The sequence below is a fragment of the Crassostrea angulata genome, chromosome 8 (genome assembly GCF_025612915.1).
Source record: "Crassostrea angulata isolate pt1a10 chromosome 8, ASM2561291v2, whole genome shotgun sequence".
Classification (NCBI taxonomy): Eukaryota; Metazoa; Mollusca; class Bivalvia; order Ostreida; family Ostreidae; genus Magallana; species Magallana angulata.
This window is the reverse complement of record NC_069118.1, coordinates 16,210,161-16,231,079: the sequence shown is the minus strand read 5'-3', so window position 1 is coordinate 16,231,079 and position 20,919 is coordinate 16,210,161. Positions and strand designations below refer to the sequence as shown.

Sequence of the window (20,919 nt, the reverse complement as noted above, 5' to 3'; positions counted from 1 at the left end):
GAATATATACTGTATAGTGCAAGAGATTTATTGACTGAATAAAATACGCTTATTTTAACCAATACTTTATTCAATTCATAACTAAACGAACTTACAGTGGTTTATAATCGGGTACTGATCAAATACGAAATGTCAAAGTAAAACTGAACAAAATAATTGTCAAAGATGGCGGCCTCCAGAAACAACGTGAGTGTCAACAAAAACAAATCCTCGGATCTCCTTGCACTGGAAAGAACAGACAATGGTACAATATAGATTTATTTACATGTGTTTTCAATCATTAGTACTTGACGATTATGTGTTAGATCAATTTTACTGGAAGTAAAAAAAAATATACTATCCAAGGCCCTGATCACACGCACATGTCACTTCATTGAACAGTCTGTTGAACAGTTGAAAATCAACCAGAAGCTCCCAAGTTTTGCTCCCATAATTGTTTTCAGTTAATAGCATGTCTCTGAATAGATTTTGATGTAAAATGCCCAGTTCTTTGATTTTTAGCTCACCTGAGCTGAAAGCTCAAGTGAGCTATTCTGATCACATTTTGTCCGTCGTCCGTCTGTCCGTCTGTCTGTCTGTCCGTCTGTAAACTTTTTACATTTTGAACTTCTTCTCTAAATCCGCTTATCCAAATTCAACCAAATTTGGCACAAAGCATCCTTATGTGAGGGCGAATATAAATTGCAAAAATAAAAGTCCGATCTGTATTCAAAGCGGAGAAAACCTTGAAACTGTAGAAAAAGGGGGGTGCATTTTTAAAAATCTTCTTCTCAAGAACTTCTGATTCCAATTCAACGTAGTTTAGCATAAATTATCCTTATGGGAAGGAAAATATAAATTGCAAAAATTAAGTGCTAATTCTGTTTCAAATCTGAGTTATTACGAAAATAATAATAAAGGAAATGCGTGTTTTAATCAGTTTAATAGCTTCGGGTTCGGCATCCGGTAATCCGGCATCCGGTAAAATGGGTAGGCAAGACTTGGTCTGGGCAAAACAAAGATTGGCAGTTATTAATCTGCCAATCTCATTAAAATTTCAGGATATTTGATGGACTAGTATATTTGTATTCGCTGTAAATATTGCTGCAAAATAATGCGTATTTGGAATTGACAATTGTCGATCTGCCTTGGCTTTTATTTTGCCATGGCCGGGGGTTGCAAACCCATTTTACCTAGACTCGTATTCCATACTTCTAAAACGAGGTTCTTTGTTTAAAGCAGCCATGACATTATACGAAAGAGGGTCGATCTGACTATGATGAATTCGCTTGTTGTGCAACAGTTAGCGTATGAAGGGAAATTTTTGAAACATGCAAAATATATTGTTGCCGATTTTGTGAAGTAAATTGAGGCTAAATATTTCAATGCGTTGACAGGTTTCACACATGACGTTCGTGTTTGCTTGTTCCGATTTTCGTTTCGTTTTCATTATTTCTGCTTGTAACCTGGGAACTATCGTCTGTATTATTTCGTGATTTTTACGTATCAAATCAAACAGAGACTTTGGTAAATCAAACAGTTAACTGTTTACCTGCGCAAGTTAAGCAAAATCTGATGTATCAAAAAATAATGAAATACAATTCATTCTATCGGTAATTCGATCGGCATTATCTTTTGCGTGATGGTAGATTAATGCAATAGGTTTTGTTGCGATGCTCGGCATTTTCTCGAGTTTATTCAGTTTAAATAAAGTTTGGCATTGCTGACGGAAATATGTAGGTATATACATGTATATATATGATTCATTTCGAAAAAATAAATTGTGTTCTTTATTTGTTATAGTGAATGTTTCTTGTGTTTAATTGTTTTCAATTTCTATTTACTAACCATATTTGCGTGTTAAGCTTCAAATTATAAGCAAGATACAGAGATTTGCTCACAATTCTATGTTTGTACACAGATCTTAAAAACTAAAGATTAAAAAAGTAAAACAATTGTCAATATTTATTAAGAAAATGTTCAAAGTCTGTTCGTTCAGAAACCAACTTTAACATCTTATTGTATTGTAAACTTAACATTTTTTCGTCATTATTACTCTTACTGTACATGTGATCCTTCACTGTGTTTGTGTACATTTGTATAAACTGATTTTGAACCTCAAATACCAGTGAACTGGTCTTGAGTGAATAAAAGAATATAAAATCTTAGGCCATTCTTTTTTTCCATTTTAAATGCTGAATAGGAAATACCAAGTTAAAAATCATAAGCTGAATGTAATAAACTCATGTGAACAAAATATGAATCAAACCTAGGCGAACTGTGAGCTCTGTATCTTGCTTATAATTCTACAATTGACGCTGAAATTTTGGTTGAACATAAGAAAATCTCTATGAATTAGAGTATGTTAAATACTTGTACAAACAAAATAAAAGAATGATACTAGTATTCTGTATATATCTACTCTCTGGGGCCCTCTCTTTATACAATAAATAATGTGAAATCTAAATCAATTTTGATAGTTTTTCCGACACGAGTAAATAAAAACGACATCTTTAAAACAGTTTCCATATTTCTGACACATTTATGTTGCGGGGATAAAGTAATTATCGCCATTCCTAAGAATATCACAGCGGAAAATTATCCTGGTTTGTACGCGAAGTAAGTAACAGTCATTTAATTATAATGGAGAAGACAAATAAAATTTTTGAATGTTTTTAATTTGATGAATTGAGCACATTGAGGTACAATTTTCTTCTTCACATCTATACATGTAGGGTTTTTAAAATAAAAAACAATAACTATTATTTTTTTTTAATACAATAACTAGTAAGTACTGAGTAGTTGATGAAAAAAATGTACCTATATGCTCTCATATATTTTGATCGCTTTACAAAGTGGGGGGGGGGGGGGGGGGCAGAACGAAAATATAGGGATTTGGAAGTTAACAACTTAACAGTATACCTCTACCAAATGTTTAGTTTTATATCTTGCGTAGAAATTTCTTATTCTGGTAAAAAATAGTATTTCATGAAGGTACAATGTCACAGATTACATGTATACAAAAAAGTGTAAAATTCGAATACTTTACAATATTTATTTTTTGTTTTTCTACCGAGGGACCATATGGCACAATATCTTTTGAACGCCCATTGTTGCTCAGGTGAGCGATGTGGCCCCATGGGCCTCTTGTTTTATGGGACTGCAACTAACTGGGGTGATATCAAAGGACCAGATCTCTATTTAAACCACAGGCACCTGAATTTTTATAATTCAGTCGCTTGATAAGTCATATATCGAAAAATTCTACCCCTACTATATATAAATACACAAGGTATGCAATGCCATTTTGACCCCCTCGTCGATTCAGGCCTCAATTTGCCACATAAATCAGATATGCCTACCAGTTTGCGTGTAACATTGAGTTCAAATGTGATATTTCTCTCTATACATTTTGTCCTAAAGTTTAAATCCAACGCATTGATAATGCTATCAACTAAAATTCATGCAGACTTTGAATTTCGTCCCGAGGCTCGATAGCCATCAGCTGACGTCACGAAATTTTAACTCCGCACTGAATGCTCTAACACATAACTTTTTAAAACATAGGTTAAGTAAAATGAGGATAACAAACAACATAGTTTTTTGGTTTCTCTAGTGTCTCTGATCTTAGTTTGTCAATGAAATAAATTTATAATTATTGTTTTAAAAAGTTTATGTGTTGTCATGCAGGTTGGGCTTAGGACTTGATGGTTTGACCTCCTTTTGGTGTAAAATACCTGTATGGTATCCTAAATATACAAAAGAATATGTGGGTCATGTGACTGTCCACATGCATTTTTTTTAAGTAAAAGTTTATCATGTTCACCACAGCCGCAGATACTCAGAAATGTGTTATCTTACAGTTCTTCATCTTAAATAAACATTTTGATTCAGAACAGGAATTGATGCTTTGAATTTTGCACTTGGGCATTTAAAAAAAGTTAAATTCAAATACATGTAGGAAGCTGTGAATAATCTTTTTTAATTTTTTCTTGGTCTCAAAAAGGTTGTTTTTTTTTCAAAGTACATGTATAACATAACCTCATTCCTCAGACCTTCTACTTCCGAATCTGTTTCCTGTTATATGGTGAAAAAAAATTACATGTACAGCCAATGATGCTGATTATAATTTATTGTAAAACTGATTTAAACTTATTTAACATTTCAACCAGAGATGTGATGCATCCTTAAGGCCTTCAGTCCTTTGTTTTTGTTTTGTTGTGGGTTTTTATAACAGGCCAGGAAATAAAAGAAAATTCAATTTATTATTAATGCTTTTTGATTATTTTAGAAATATCTTTACCCATCTCTAAATGTAAGCATTTATAGGGTTTGCATCCGAATTATTCAAAACTAAAATAACCATTCACATTTTCAGCCAATCATTTAGAGAGTGTATTGGATCTGAAAAAGAAGCCAGACAAAAGAGAGATGAAAACATTTAAACTTCCTCCAAGCTCAAGTCAGTACCTGTTGCTTTATATTTCATTTTTGATAAGTTGTATTTACATTGTATATAAAACTTGATATATTTTTTTTTTAATATCACTTTATATGCATGGCTTTCTGAAAATAAGAGCATTAATATGCAAGATAATACCGGTAAATTACTTTCTTAATATTATTAAATCATTGAAGTTTTATTGCAGTTTTGTCACAAGTAAAAAGTTTCTTACCTCAGATGAAAATGGCCAATCAAGAGCTGCAAAACAGACCTGCTGAAGAAATCGACATAGAGCATGTATCAGACGACCAAGATCGCTTCATAGAAATGGTAAATTAACATTTGTATGTCATATTTCTATTGGGTTTTTATTAAATTGAATAGATTTAAAGTACTTCTGAAGAAACCAATATTTTGACCACAAGACAGTTCATTCACACAATAGATTACTATACTAATATTTTCCACTGAATTATGACCCTTGCTCCTGTATTCAGTACATGTATTGGAACTCTAATTGACTATTTTTTTTTTCTTGACTTGATTGTGAATATAAAATTTTATGAAGTCCAGACTTAACATCAATAACCTGGTTATAGCAAAGTCTTAGGGACTAATAGGTTTACTTTGCCATATTCATAGTTCATTGTATCTATACAACAAATTCATATTAATAGGTATAACGAATTAGCTCTATACCTTGTTTTTATTCCACATGACTATCATTTTTGATTATTAAGGCGTAGCTAAAGTACCTTCTTCTAAAATTAATAAAAAACCGGATGAAAAATTAAAGGACTCGCATGGAAATAAATTTTTCAAGTAGTTTTTTTAATCGGCATGATTGAAACAGCTATGGTTTAGAATAATATTACAATTTTCTATAAAAGATATAAATTTCGTTTTGGGGAGTTTTTTCACCTCTACAGGACTCAAAATTGGTTTGCTTTTTCCATAAACTTGTCTAACTTCGTTACAATGGTAAAATTTTATTAAAAGGAATAGGATTATTTATAAATCTTGCCAGGAACTCCACAAAATTTCGCTATATCCAAGATTTTGCTGTATCAGGATCGTACTAAATGATTGAATGTTTGCATTATCTATTATAATCACCGGTATATTCTTCACCATTTAAATCTCTTTTCCAGAACATTGCTGTGGTAGAGCAAAGTAGTGATTTTTCGGAGGACAATGATTCAGAGCATTCTAGTGACTCAGATTCTGATAATTCTGATGCAGATGAATGTTTAATGGGAAAAGTGACAGAAAATAATCTACGAATTAACAAAAGGACAAAACACAAACCAGACATTGTGGAACTTTCTAACAAACTGGAACACAGCAGTAAAGTTGAGATTTGTGATTTGAATGGTGATAATGGATAAACCTATAGAAAATCATAATTGGTTGCATAAATTGGCATTAATGGTTTTTATCTCAAACAGCAGGCCGGCTTAGAGATATTTTCCAAGGTTATATGTACTAAATTTACATTAATGTACATTAGATGTTTTGAGCTTTTCAAGTGACATCTGTTAAATAAAAGTACATGTACCAGGATAGAGTCTAAATATATTATATAATTTGTACCACAAAACCATGAAAACAGAGGGCTCTAATCTTAAAGGGAATGTAAATGGAGTAATGTAGAAATTATGATCAAAGTCAAGCTGCTTATGAAATAAATTCAAATGTACATTAACTTGTAGAGAAAAAAATTGGTGTATGGCTTGGGTTGTATTGGAACAGTATATGCACTGTTAAAAATTTATATTGATTCTTGTTTTTTATTTTTTATCTCTATAAAATTTCACAAAATAAAAATTTTGAAACATGATGAAAAAAAATTCATTGGTTTTTATTGCTATCTGTTTTTGTCCATCGTTATGCGTTGTCAGTAGTGCTTTAACAATTTTACATTTTTAACTTCTTCTTAAAAACTGCAAGGCACTTGTTACCATTTTTGGTGTGGAGCATCTTATGATAAGAGGAATCTTAATTGTGAAAATCATGGCTCTACTACCCCCGGGGAGCCACAGGCGGGTCCAAATATGCAAAAAGAAGCAAAACTATGGCTCTATACTGTTAATGCATATAATTTTAAACAATTATTTTCTTTACTTCCACACACCTGTAAGTAAAACTGAATTAATAACTATGAAGACCAGAAATCCCTCTTTCAAATTATAAATTTCATGCTCATGTGCAAAATCTTGCTCATGTGAGCATTTTACCTATGCATGTTAAATTGCACATTAGACTCGCATGAGCAACTCACGTGAGGAAATCTTGTTAGTCCTCATGTGAGCTGCTCATGAGCATATTGTGAGAATGTTTTGGTATGGGTTGTTTTAAATTATCTATGAATTCAAAACATATCGGCATAAAACCGATCTTGAAAAAAGTTAACAAATTTGGGGAAATTATTTTCTATCAGAGTCTTGCATCTTTTGAGTATTAGGTCATGTGCCCTATTATGATCTTCAAGGTTTAATTTCTCTAAAATAATAGGTTTCATAGTCGTTTCAGGAAGGTGGTTGTCTTTGCAATAATATAATTGTTCTACCCCAGAATGAAACTTCACTAAATGCATACATGAGACTCCTCGACAAGTTTGTGTATGAGCTATGGTAATCAGGTGACTGTTAAGGCCAATTGGCGTCTTGTTTAAAAATAATATAGCCCAATTAAATTTTTTGATATTCGGATTTTGGATGCACATGATTCAAAACTGTTTCTTAGAGTTGACATCATCCATAATTATAAATACATTTGACAAATGGGTAGCCATAGGGTGCATATACAAGCAATTCTTGAGAGACAAAATATGGACAATTACAGTTTGGAGGCACAGATTGTTGTCTGCTTTCAGGAGAGTTATCTCCCTTTTAAGATGATGTACACATGTTCCATTATTGATGTTTTTTATAAACAGTTATTGATACTGGTACTGGCATTTTGGGTGTTTTCAAGAACACAAGTTGCATTTTGCATGTGCCAAATACATGCTGTCCAATGAGAACAACTGGTAGATGATAAATGCCTTCACTTCAAATGATGTTTATATATAGTCATATCAAAGAGCATTATTGATCAATCACAGTAATAAAGATCAATTAAGGAACATATGAAAATACTCAGAAAATTAATAACCTTTGTATTTACACGTTTGATGTTATCTACAAATTAAATTCTATCATCTTGGTGGCTTTGGGTCACTTGCTTACATTTCCTTCAGAACTTTTTTTCCTTACAAAATATTTAGAATTTAAGAGTTTGTGTTGGGCTCCATGGGGGCTGATGGGGGTCCATAGACCCCTCCCTCCACTTTCAATAATTTATAATCTGCTCCTGCATCTGTTGCAGAGAATACAATGTAATAAATCCTTATTCAATGGTCAGTATTTGTGGATATACCTTCCAAATTTTTATCATTTATATTACAGTAGATATCTGCCTCAGTGCTTTTATCATATAATTTATTACTTTGAATAAAAAAATACCTTTCACTTTATTAAGTTCTGGAAGAAAGTAAAAACTACTTTTTTATAAAGCATCATTAAAAGCTTTATTGCAAATAAGTAAAGAATCTAATACCAAAATACATGTAACAAAAAATATATATGTATGTATAAATTCTAAGTGTATACATGTATATCGTAGAAATTAGCATGAAATTTAAAAAGCAATGCATGGAATGCCCATTATAATATATCAGCTGTTCAAATAAAAACTTGGATTTAGAAAGACAAAATGGTAATGATCGATGGAACAAATGGTTCAGTTAAAAATAAAAATCCACTGGAATGTAAGGAAATATAATTAAAAAAGCATTTTTTTGTTCCTTTAGAAAGTCTGCAACCTGAGCATATTAGGTTTCATGAAAAAAAAAAGATCCACTGTACAAGGTCAAGCAAATCCATCTATACATGCATTGGTAACACAAGTTGTGCTTAGAGTTAATATTCAAACTAGATATATAAAGCTGATCTGTGAATTTATATTTGTCTTTTTGACAGTTGATTACTGTTTTTGAAGTGGAAAAAAGAACATGGTGCTTATTAAGACGGGTATGTATTTGAAATCAACTAATCATAATGTACGTATGAAACATTGCATAGCAGCTATTCTAATTCTCATGTGTAGCATATATATTAATACCTATATTTGCATGAACATTTTTTTTAATTCCTTTATACTATACACCTATGATATTCACATAAGCTTAACCCTAGCAGACTATAAATAAAATACTTTACAACACTAGCTACGTATCCGTCATTTGAGAAAAAGTATGAAAACTAGCGCTGCACAGAACTTGAATATCAAGCAGTATATTGATCAACATTTTGTGTTAGCTGCTTGCACGTTAAAATCTTATTCTGTATATAAATATTTTACACACCAATTTGAAATGAGATAAACGCAAAAGTGAAAAATATGCTTGCAAACCATTTGAACAGCATCTGAGATACAGTACAAGAATTATAGTCTACACTTCGTATAATCACTACAGTAGAAATGGCAAGAAAGTGCTATAAAAGCTGGGTACAAAACAAAATATGATTGCATAAATATATAGCTTAAGTACATCTATACAAATCAATCATAAAAACATTTACAACCAATCGTAATTATGCAGGAAAAAAACTTTGAAAATATTGTACTACAATATTATACACACATACTGGTAGCCAGGTATTTTTTTAATCTGAATATATACCAGAATTAGTTTATAAATGAAGTTTGAACTATCTGGCAATAGAAAACTTTGAGAAAAAAACTTAAAATCATTCCTTATACTTATAGAACTGTCACATGACATTGATTAAAAGTAAAGGAATATGGCAGGAAAACTTTTGATTACAACCATTTTATACCACATTTACCGGTATGCATTACTTAAAAATTATATTCAGAAAAATGCAAAAAGTAAACAGTCTCTTATTCTATGAACTGCAGTCATGCTGAATACATCATGAAAGTATTAATATAATAACACATATTTACAATATACATGTAAATGCGATTTAAGTAAATCTGAAAATCATAACTGCTATCATTGCATGCTATAACAAAATCATTTACATGTATACAACTTCTCTGATAATTAAAGGCTCATCATAAATCACATTTTACAGTACATGAATTTGGAAACCTAATTTTCTAATGGAAGTCATTAAGTGTATGGATATGCTACATCCAGGATGGCAAGTTTTTGGACATTAGGCCCAATCACATCGGCTTCTTCCCATGTGTCACTCTCCGGATCGTAGATATATAGGTTAACATTATTGTCAATACCTCCCATCAGGAACACTTTATCGAACAACGCAGCACTGTAAGGTAACAGATGCCCAAAGGCTTCAGGGGTGGGGGCAATTTCTGTCCATTGTCCAGTTTCTAGATCAAACACTTCACAGTTCAGCTGTTCGGTGAACGTGATTCGGTCTTCTTTTGCTGTGTATCCACCAAGAGCATACAGTTTTCCACCCACAGCCGTAATGCTGTGACCCTGTCTGCCATTAATCATGTTCGCCTTTGGGACCCATCCTTCTGATCCATCCACCTTCAGACACCATGTGGATTCCAGTGGCACCGGATCCTCTGGTTCAGCACTGATGCCGCCCGTTACATACAGACAGCCATTGACGAACACAGCAGCCTGGTCTGAAGATTTAATGGGCATTGGCTGGAGGTTGGTCCAGGTGTTATCTTCTGGTTTGTACATCTCTACCGAAGCCAGAACCTGCTCCGACTCCTCCTTGCTCTCTTCATTCATAGTGTGATTCACTCCACCAACAGCGAAAAGCCTGTTTTCAGAGTTACACATGGCAAAAGAAACTCGGGGCTCATTCATTGACGCTACTTCAGTCCAGCCTCTGTATTTTGGATCAAACATGAAGACTCTTCCAACTGTACAGTACATATCATCATAGCCTCCTGCAGCATACAAAAAGTTCCCGATCTTGGCTTGACTCATGGCCTGGTATGATGCAGTGTCCAATCCACATGGACCAAGTTCTTCTACAAAGAGTCCACACTTTGATGGGTCTCTGTACACTAAGATATTCCCATCATTAGTGAAGGATAAGATAGTAATGACTGGTCGAGCCCCTCTCTGCTTGTACATATCTCCATATTTTAGGCACTGCCCCATGATGTTCAGCGAGTAATTCATGGCATCTTCCACAATATCTCTGATTTCCGGAAACTCCAGCACTTCTGGAGCAAGAGCTTCCAGTTCTTCAGTTTCCATTGTATGAAATCTGATTTGTCGAAGAAGAGAGAGCAGGTGTTCTTTTCTATTTTTCTCATCAGTTTTCACCCACCTCAACACAACATCAAGAAGATAGAACTCAGATGCTTCAGAATAAATATTCTCCATCAAAAACTGCAGCAGAAGTTCTAATGAAAGATTTTCAAAGAAGCTCTCCTGTTGAGTAAGTTCTGCCATATTTTGACCAATGAATCTAAAAATGTCCCATCTCAGATCCCCAAGATAGTATTTATCTGTTATTTCCATCACAGCATTGTAGTTGTCTAAACTAAGGTGTTGGATCAGAAACTCACAACAAACCTCTAACAGCCAATCCACATGGAAAAACCTTGCACCCTCAATAACCTCCTCCACTTTTGATGGCTCGAGGGTCACATGACCATGATAGAAATAATCCAACATGGCAGAAAAGCCTTTTGGGCTAATGTCTTTCAATTCTATTTCATCCTGTCCCTTCTCCTTCATGTTGTGAGAAAACATGGCGGAGAAGTAGTCACTTGCTTCAGAGAGAACGTCTCGATGAGCTTTGAAATTCTGGTCTCCAACCTTGAGTTTGATGTCGCATCTGTAGTCATACATCTTTGCAGAGACTTTCTTGTAATTGGTATTGATGTATTTCACCTTATTTTCAGATATAACAATCCTTTCTGTTGGATTTGGGAGGATCCCATCCTCTTCTTGTGGAGCGACAGCAGCAGTAGCCATTTCACTGTTTATGTCCAACGTGCAAAAAGTGGTCTCCTGGTTGTCAAAAAACTTCTGCTTTAAATTCAGGTAACTGCCTGATGAGGAGTCCCCTGAATCTTCAGAGATTTTCCTTAATCTACTGGGATTATTTGCATTGAGACTGTCAGAATCAAGTCTTTGCTCTGTTTCTTCCTTCTGAGCAGCTCTTCTTTCTTCCTCTTGAAGTAATTCTTTATTAAATTCTAAGATTTCTGGATATTCAATATGTTCAACCTCTTCTACTATGGGGTTTTCAGAGTCTTTTTTCAATGCCTCTTCCTCTCTGGTGTACTGTTGTTTAGGTTTGTTCTCCAAATCTTTGGAGCTTCCCTTGTTTTCTACAACTTCCTCTTTACTTTGACTCTTTTTTGGCCTCTCCGAAACAGGAGGGGGTTGCTTTTTGGTTACTGTGTTTTCTTTGGGAGCTGGCACTTTGGGACTATCTTTACCTACACTTGTTTTACCCCCTTTGATAGAATTTGGCTTTGCGGTTTCGACAGGTTTTACCGATTTCTTGGCACTACTGATTGTTGGTTCACTAAGTCGACTGAACACCGAGCCACTACTTGTCTTTGACTTTTCTGTATTTTTTGTGGGTTTTTTCCCAGCAAGGCTGTTCTCTTGATCACCCTCTAAGTCTCTGCCCTGAGATAGATTTTTCTTGATCTGTGATATGAATTTCCCTTCAGTCTTTACTGGTTTGGTTTTACCATTGATTCCATTTGATCTGGAAGACACAAAGCAAAACATTTGTTAACAAAAATATTTTATTTCCCAAACAAGCATTTAGTTATTGTGATCTCTTAATGCCTGGAATGTAAAGTTAAAACATGAAGAAAGAAGAACGGTGTGGAAAGGAAAATATAATTCAAATAATCATGTACATGTATATATATACATATATCAAAACTGAAATGTAATGAAATTCTTTGTTCTCTTGAGTTTTAAAATTCAAAGTGAAGAGGTTCCAATATCCTTTGATTTTCATAATAATTTAATAGAAGAATTTCAAAGCTTATATTTATAGAAATAATAAGATGATTTACATATTATTACATGTATATGATATGTAGAAAAGTTAAAAATGTGAAAAAAAAGAAATTAAAGTTTCCCAAAATCTTTTCTTAGTTTTTAACTTCAGCCTCTCAATATAACAAGTTTCCAGCATGAACAGTGTATTTGATGGATGATAATCTGTATTGCCACCAGTAATCATCTATATTCTCTGTTGCCATTACACACCTATCATGTGCTGATTTACGACATTCGGACACTTGTCCCCTTCCCCAGAGACTTGATAAGTAGACCCAGGTGTGGAAGGGCGGACAGAGACCACGTATATCACACGTCTACTCTGTCAGGCCTCGGACCCCCAGGGCCCGGAGTGTGTAATCTGACCACTGACCATGAAGATATATATAAGTAAGTATTACTTATCAGTTGACAGTATTGTCCACCCTTTTTTATGTCTAATTGAAAGTGTGTTATTAACAAAATAATTGATTGCTGAACAAGATAATGCATCAGCCATGCAATGCAGATAAATTTTTCCTCCATGAATACTTGAAAACTACCAGTACCTATACACCGGTACACTAACCAATGCTTTTAAACTACTGCTCATTGACACATTTCTGAATAAAATAAACTAAAAAATTTCTAGCAATTGGATGTTTAAAAAAAAAATCAAATACTGTTTACTATCTTTAAATTAAACAACTAACTTCGCGGCTATGTTAAGGCTGCCCGATTAATTTCACAGTGTTAATCCGATATGTAGAAAGTCACTTGTCTGTTCTTCATAAGATATGACGTCATAGTTAACTTTGACGTCATGATCTGCATTCCTTTCGATCATTCTTAGGGAATATATCATAATGTAATAAGTGATATTCATTGTGCATAATAAAACCGCTTCATTCCTTTACATAGACACTGTTGTAAATACTAGTGATACTAAATTCAATATCACCGATATGGATTATAAAAAAATCAACAGTTTTAAAGCTTCATTATAGGTAAATAACTATTCATAAACTAATGGTTTTGAGAATCCCCCTGCTACGTGTAATCTAATGAATGGTGATATGTATATGCATATAAAAAATGGCTTGGCGAAAGTGAACAATAAAAACAATCTTACTATATTTACGTGAAATCAGGAGAGAAAATAAGTACCAATGTGAATCTTGCTGGGGGAAACCTACCGATTGACCCGATTTTGTGTAAATCGAGCCTAAAAGGTAAAAATGTGCCTAATTTCGATGGCGGTGCGAATTGTTTTGACAATAATTTAAAAAAACGAAATATTTATATGAACCCCCAGCAAGAACTGCATAATACATTACTTATCGAAGGATTTTTCATAAAAATATTTTTTATGTAATGTCATTATTCACTTGCGTCGATGCGATTTTTATAGATTATTTACCGTGTTAGAATACACCCGTCACGTGCTTAAGAAAAATATATGACGTCACAAAAATACATCAAATATATAGTGTTGGATGTCCCTGTTAATTCATGTAATAAAAGTTTAAAGAAACTTGCTTGTTTAAGTATTTTTTTCGATAATTAAAATGGTATAATTTTTTGATATATATTTAGCTTCGGACAGCCTTAACATAGCCGCGTTTAATATGTGACATTTATAATTGCTATAGGCACATTAGATTATGATGTTTAAAGTCCTAATTTAATTATGGTTGTAACATGCATTTTGATTGGTTGCATGAAAACAAAATTTATATCATAAACCAGTAAACAGTTGCCTACATTATATTATACACTTAAGTCAAAAACAACCCATCCACAAAACTTTACATTTTAAAAATTATTCAAATATAAATTTGGTACTTATTGAAATCAATCATTAAAAGGGCTCAATAGCCATGGCCAATGTTAGACTGTATTGATCTCCTTTAGAAGAAGAGCTCCTTATAAAATAAGGGAAATACTGGTACCCAAATTTAAAAGGTAAAATATATGAAATTTTTCTTTACTGAAAAACAGTTTATAGCTTAACATTAAATCATATCATAAAATTTTAGGTAGATCTAAATCAGATGGTTAATTGGTTGACCATTCAGCCTCCTTAAACATCAAAAAAAAAATGCTGGTCTTCATAAAGCTATTGACCAGGTACACAAGATTAAAAAAATTGCCATTTATCCTTCCAAACTGGTGTAATAAAGTAATTAGCTTCATTTTTATTTGAAATATCAATGAAATCTTATCAGTTAGACCCTTTTGCGATAACTGCGGTACTGCTCTCTTTCAGGGCAAATTGATATACCGGTACTTTGCCAAAGTTTCAGTAAGTAGATAATTAAATGACGTAATTAAAGAGCAGTACCGCAGTTACCGTGAAAGGGTCAATTACAATATCATTTTACCAAAAAGTAAACGTTTTTAATCTGCTACTGATTTAGAATATAATTAATCATAATGTCATTTAATTAGAATGGTAATAATTTTTTAGCCATCAATTGAGATAAAACACCCATAAAAGTACATTTACCTACTGTCAGAATTAACAAAAGTGTTCTTTTAATACTTAAAGATACATATAAAATTGTTTCTTTTTTTTAAAGAAAATTCAAACCAAATTTTCAATTAAGTAACATAAAAAGAACTGGTACCTTCCAATAATATGGCTCTGCAATAATTAAACAATAATCATCTGATTCAAATCTAATTATCGGTATATTTTTTTTTTTTTTTAGGAAATTTGTAAAAAAAAATTAATCTTTTAAAGGATAATGGACAATTGCAACTTACAGATTTTTATCGTTGGAGTTCTCCATGGTGTCTCTATTAACACTCTCCATGTTCCCCAGAGAACCAGTTTACACCCTGAACTATTCCCAGCCTTGTTTTATCTCCCTAATACAAGGCCAAACTATCAAGCTTCTAAATGTCACCGATGCAGACTCTACCACTAACAACAACAGCAGAAAAACGAGGAAATTATCCACTGAATCCTAGGTCATGTGATTTCTCTTGCGCAACAACAAAACAACTCCTCCCCCCAAAAAAACCACTCAAAGTGCGGACTCTCAGTGTTGCAGAAGCAGTCACGATTATAAGAAATTGTCACCAGACTTCAAAAGCCCTGGGCAAAAAGTCAGCTCCCTTAGACTGAGTCAGAGTGCTGGTGATAACGAAACTGATGTCCCTCGCTGGCCAGGACATTAATCTCATCCCTTGTTGCTGGAGACCCTGGATGTCACTTTACACCCCCCAGCCACATTGTGGCTTGCTTGGTCTGGTTTTTACAACATCGCCCCTCCGAGGGATTATCATTCATTTTATTTATGCCCAGTTGGAGAAGGATTTTCCTTTCATGAACTATTTTTTATTACATGTATGACAAAACTGGAAACTATTACACGGAGGTCATTGAAATTTGCTGGCCAGAAAATTTAATGACAAAGCTTAGGGAACAATAATGGACATAATATACTTCAGTTTTTGCAAATACATGTACTACTGTACCGCTACTTTTGTTCAAATACTAGTATGGCTTTTAAGATTGCTTTAGTTTTTTCTTATATCAAAAATTGTATATTGCATATTTTCATGCATTTATAAAGCAGTAAATCTGCTTATGAAATTGCTAGTAAGGTGTATCATGCAGAAAATGTGATGAAAAAATACTGTATAAAAATTTCTATATATACAGCAATGTAAATAAATGGTGGTGAAAGTGAAATTTAAAATTTGTTATCTACAGATAACAGAGGTATAACAGTATGTAACAGTACATAAATCCTTGTCAGTAAGTGCATGTTTAAATATGGTCAACTCACACAACTGGACTAATAGAGAAAAGGTTCAGATTTTATGAATGAAATGGAAATTTTGATTTACCTGGCTGTGTTTGGTGATGAAACAGAAACTGCTCCCTCTACGCTTACAAATCTTAATTCCTCTCCTTATATAATCTGCATCTTGAAGAATCTGAAAAAGTAAAAATTCAACATAAAATATGGTTCAAAATACATGTATAAACATTATAACAACAATGGAGAAATCTGACTATTTAACATTAGAATAATACATGTCAAGATCATGCATCTTCCCAATGTCAAAACTAAGTAGTTAATACATGTACCTCACTTTAATGTAACCACAATTATAGCCTTGACATTATGAAGATTGTGTAAAAATACCTAATTATGAAGTTTGAAATACACAAATACATGTATAATGCATGTACAACTAACAGCTATTAAATGGTGCATACATACAGTGTACTTATAGCAATAAGTTCACTCAGTATTAACTGGTTGTGGTCCCCTCATCAAAGTAATCAGACTAATAGAGATGGTTTATCTATTAATACATGTACATGCATGTAGCTGGGTTAATTCTAAAACACAGCATATATAACAGAAGCACAGGCATGTGTTATCCATGTTTATTGCAAATATACTGATCATTGAATATTTATTCATTTTAGTTCTGTATAAATCTACAAAGGAGAATCTTGCTGTGCAAGTCTTTATTATGATTTTTAATTTTTATATGTATTGCTGTGCAGTGCACAGTTTGGACAATGTTTGGCATTTAAATAAAGGCTTAAGTAGATTATTTAACTACATTAGGAACATATATGCACGTATTTCAATATTTAGCTTGCCTCTTTCCATAATTATAAGTAATTATAATCCATTTTTTGTTATTGTAAATGTGCAAATCAGCATTAGCAATGTGGAACTGTGCATCAATGAAGATCAAAAACGTTGAATGCAAGTGCCTATCTTGGGAGTGAGACCTTCGACAGCTTAAATTCACCCACTATATAGAAATTGTAAGGATCAACCATGTCAATTTAACTGTTACTTTATTAACAATAGCTCAGCCTGAGATTTTTTAGAAATATGTAATTTAAAAGTGTAACATCACTTGAGACAATCGTGCTTCCCTAAAAAGCCATAAATATATACAGTTATAGGTTATTGCTTAATCAGGTCCAGTCAAACCCATGCAGAATTTAGTGGCCCAATTTCAAGGGACACAGCACTTTGCATTATAGGTGAAATTATCTTCCAAATTCTGCATGTTTTCAGCACATTTTATCAGATATCACCGTTCATATCTGTAGATTTTCAATTTCAGTACATGAACAATGTGCAATTCAGATTTTTTAAATGTTATTGCATAAAGCATCATAATATCAACTTAATAACTGAAATTTTTATATATATACACTGTACCATGCTCAGTTCTACACCCTAATGCAGAAGAGTTATCTAGCAATGAAGCCCATATTATTTTGTTTTTTTTTATTTCACGCATGTTTAAGTTGATGAAATTAGGACAAACTAATTCCTGTTCATTCAGAACCATGTCTGTGGAAGAAATCTTACAGAATGATAAAAATCTCATCTAACATGATGTCAGTCAGGTGTAAAACAGATCAGGTGGCCTTGCTGCCGCAGTATGTCATACAAAAAACTACAGATTCTAAATCTGTTCATTGCTTGACAATTTATCGACAACAACTGCAAAATGAATATTAATGAATTAAGAGCAAGATCCCCTAAAACTTTGACGTGTTAGTAAAATCCAATCATTCAACTAATGTAGTCAATTCACAATCCAAAAGCTTATACATGTACTGTCTACATGTAGTACAGTAGTATACCAGTAGTCTGTAATTACAAAGGTTCAGGACCACTATAATAATGACCGTTAATAAAATTAACACAGGAGGACAACTTCATAAACACTATGATTACCAGTACATACAATGAATAGATATACACCTCAATCCATGACAATTATAGACATACATCAGAGAGAGGTCTCTGTGACTATTAAACTTGAAATTACCTGGGTAAACACTGAGAGATGATTTACAATCTACCCACTTCTGTCTCTATGTATATGTACACATGGCCTCAGAGAGAGTGAAAGTTGCTGTTGGAACAATTTAAATGTAGTAAAAAAAAAATATCGAAAAGCCCTGACTCGGGACATTTAAAAGATCTGTGTTAATCAGATTCCTGGTTCGCCCACAGGCTTTAGAAGAAAATTCTGAATAAACAAGAAGAGTTTTAACTGATCAGGCCCTGCAGATTATAAATTTCACCGCCGAAAATTTGTTCACACCTACATCAGACAATCCCAGTCATACTTAGCTGCACACGCCCTCAGTTTGTTGTCATTGCACCTGAAGGCAGCACATGTATAATAGTTATATCACTCCACAACATATGCCGCACATACCTGACGACAGTAGAATACACACCTGAACAGATTTATCAAAAAATCAAACCGGTCTGACATCAATGAGTAAGAGCCACGCAGTCATAGAACTACAACATGTCAGTGTGATCCCATGTAGTCTTTTACAATAACAGACCATGTGGGGGAAATCATGAATGAAGAAAAATAAAATGGCCATGAGAAAAATACTAGCTGTTAGTTAGTAGCTGCACTTTGCAATTTAACTTGTACATGGTACAGTGATCTTTCTAACTGACTAATTTCACATAAAGGCAGGTGTTTTTTCAAAAGAATAATTATTTTTTCTCCATAGACCAAAGTGATTTTAAAACTATGATTTCTAGAGTAAATACATGTACAATGTACTATTAACATTTTCAAAAACTACAGCTGTATTAAGCTGTATGAACTTAATAATACACAAAACCATGTTTACCTGTTGGACAAATATTCTGTATATACCTGTATTCATAATCTTTCTGGGCTGGTAGTAAAGCCCCTTTGTGTGTGGGCGTGTATACCACTCTCAGTGGAACCCACACAATGGCCCACCTTATTCTATATTATTCCCAATTACATCACCAGTCTATCACACTTGATTACTTTATTGAGGGGTCATTTCTAAAGAACTACCGGTACTTGTCATCCCAGTGGTTCGAGGTTTACACTTGTGTTTTATATTAACTAGTTTCATTACTAGTCACTTTTGGGGAAGTGATTTATTTAAAATTCACTTGTTGCTTCAAGCTTTATGGTCTTCAACTATTTTTGAGGTAACATACTTTAAAATTCACCCGGTGTGGATTGATACTAAAATACACTGGAAAAACAAGTATTCTCTTTTGAGAAGTGGACAGGCATAGCCTACATCCATGGATGTAGGCTATGCCTGTCCACTTCTCAAAAGAGAATAGAAAAACAAGCAGCTGTTATTTTAAATGTGTGTGACTCACTGTGTCATTCATTGCATTTAATTGTATAACAGTCTAGCTTGATTTCAGTGATTTGAACTGAAGACGTCTGTTTATCAAACCATGCATTTGTACATTATAGGAAACATCATGTATATTGCATATTAATAGTTAATGATTGTATTTACATGTTGTATATTGATGATGAATGATACAGTTTACAAACTGAAGTCAATTAGACTCATCAATATGTAAAATTTGTATCAATGTCTCTTCCAAGAAAAGGCATTATCAGAAGAGACAAATATTTTAATCTATAGACAATTCTTGCTGAGATTATTTACAAACATGCATGATCAACAATTTTAAAACATAAATTGTACATTTATCCAAATTTTCCTAACACTACTCTAAATCTTTGCAATTAAAATAAAACAAAGGCATGTAATATTACTGCTTTGCTACTGCAAAGCAAAACAAAATTTTCTTTAATTCTTGGCATTTTCATACCTTACGCTTTATTTTTGTTCCATTTACCAACTGTAATTACAGCTCATTTGTAAAACTTAATCTGATAAAATATGACCTACCATTCGTTTTCACATTTTACACAAGTTGCATATTCCGTTGCATTTATTTCTTGTATCACATGTGACAGAAAACAGATAAATTAGCATTCACCCAGCGTGCAATCAATACATAGCTTGCATAGTGTATTGATATACATGTTAAGAACAATGCTCCGAGGAAATTCGAGCCAGACAAGACCAATGAAGCTGAGATGATAAGATCCAATCGATTCATTATTTGTAACATATGCAACACTGCATTTAAATAGGAAAAAACACTTACTTCGTCAACAGAATGGTTTTTCTCTCGGCATCCTCTAATTTACAGGCCTGGTCGCTCGATATAGAAAACCGGCGTGATTCTAATCCTCCTTTCCTTCTAAGCGCTCTGTATAAGGGGAAATAACTCGTACAACTCCTTTTCATTTCTACTATTTCAAGAGATGAAAAAGGTCGAACTGTTTATCAAAAAACGTTTTTAAAAAAAATGCTTCTGACATTTTTTTCGTTGAATTCAAAATTATTTAGCACGACTCTTCATTTTTCTCAAATCAAAATAAAGAGGAAAATTAATTCATATAACTTTATAAATTCAGTGATGCTCTGACTGTCAAATAATACAAATTATGTAAAATTTATCAAATTTCCCTTATAATTATCTAAACATATTTGGTTTGAACATATTTTACTGTACATATATAATTTACAAAAGTTTCGAACACAAGTTCTTGCAACTTACTAGGTTCTCAATTTGCAATTGTCATAAAACAT

At 33.1% G+C, this 20,919-nt stretch overlaps 2 protein-coding genes across 8 annotated transcripts; one reads left to right on the top strand and one right to left on the bottom strand.

Moving 5' to 3' along the window:
- The first annotated feature begins 1 nt into the window (after position 1).
- On the top strand, positions 2 to 6,273 carry LOC128158284 (uncharacterized). The gene is made up of 4 exons (XM_052821048.1): positions 2 to 244; positions 4,358 to 4,441; positions 4,629 to 4,753; positions 5,575 to 6,273. The coding sequence occupies exons 1-4, from the start codon at positions 166 to 168 to the stop codon at positions 5,809 to 5,811; spliced, it is 525 nt and encodes a 174-aa protein (XP_052677008.1). The 5' UTR covers positions 2 to 165; the 3' UTR covers positions 5,812 to 6,273.
- Positions 6,274 to 8,827: 2,554 nt separating this feature from the next.
- LOC128158281 (kelch-like protein 18) lies at positions 8,828 to 20,402 on the bottom strand. 7 transcript variants are annotated; one of them, XR_008239947.1, is made up of 3 exons: positions 20,170 to 20,402; positions 16,305 to 16,394; positions 12,025 to 12,159 (listed from the first exon to the last, which is right to left on the bottom strand). XR_008239947.1 is itself a non-coding variant. In XM_052821044.1 (2 exons), exons 1-2 carry the CDS (start codon positions 15,260 to 15,262, stop codon positions 9,606 to 9,608), a joined length of 2,604 nt encoding a protein of 867 aa, XP_052677004.1. In that variant the 5' UTR covers positions 15,263 to 16,218; the 3' UTR covers positions 8,828 to 9,605. The 7 variants fall into 7 exon arrangements, 1 of the variants encoding a protein (XP_052677004.1); XR_008239946.1 differs by lacking the exon at positions 20,170 to 20,402 and adding an exon at positions 19,105 to 19,440; XR_008239949.1 differs by lacking the exon at positions 20,170 to 20,402 and adding an exon at positions 18,691 to 19,051.
- Positions 20,403 to 20,919: the final 517 nt, after the last annotated feature.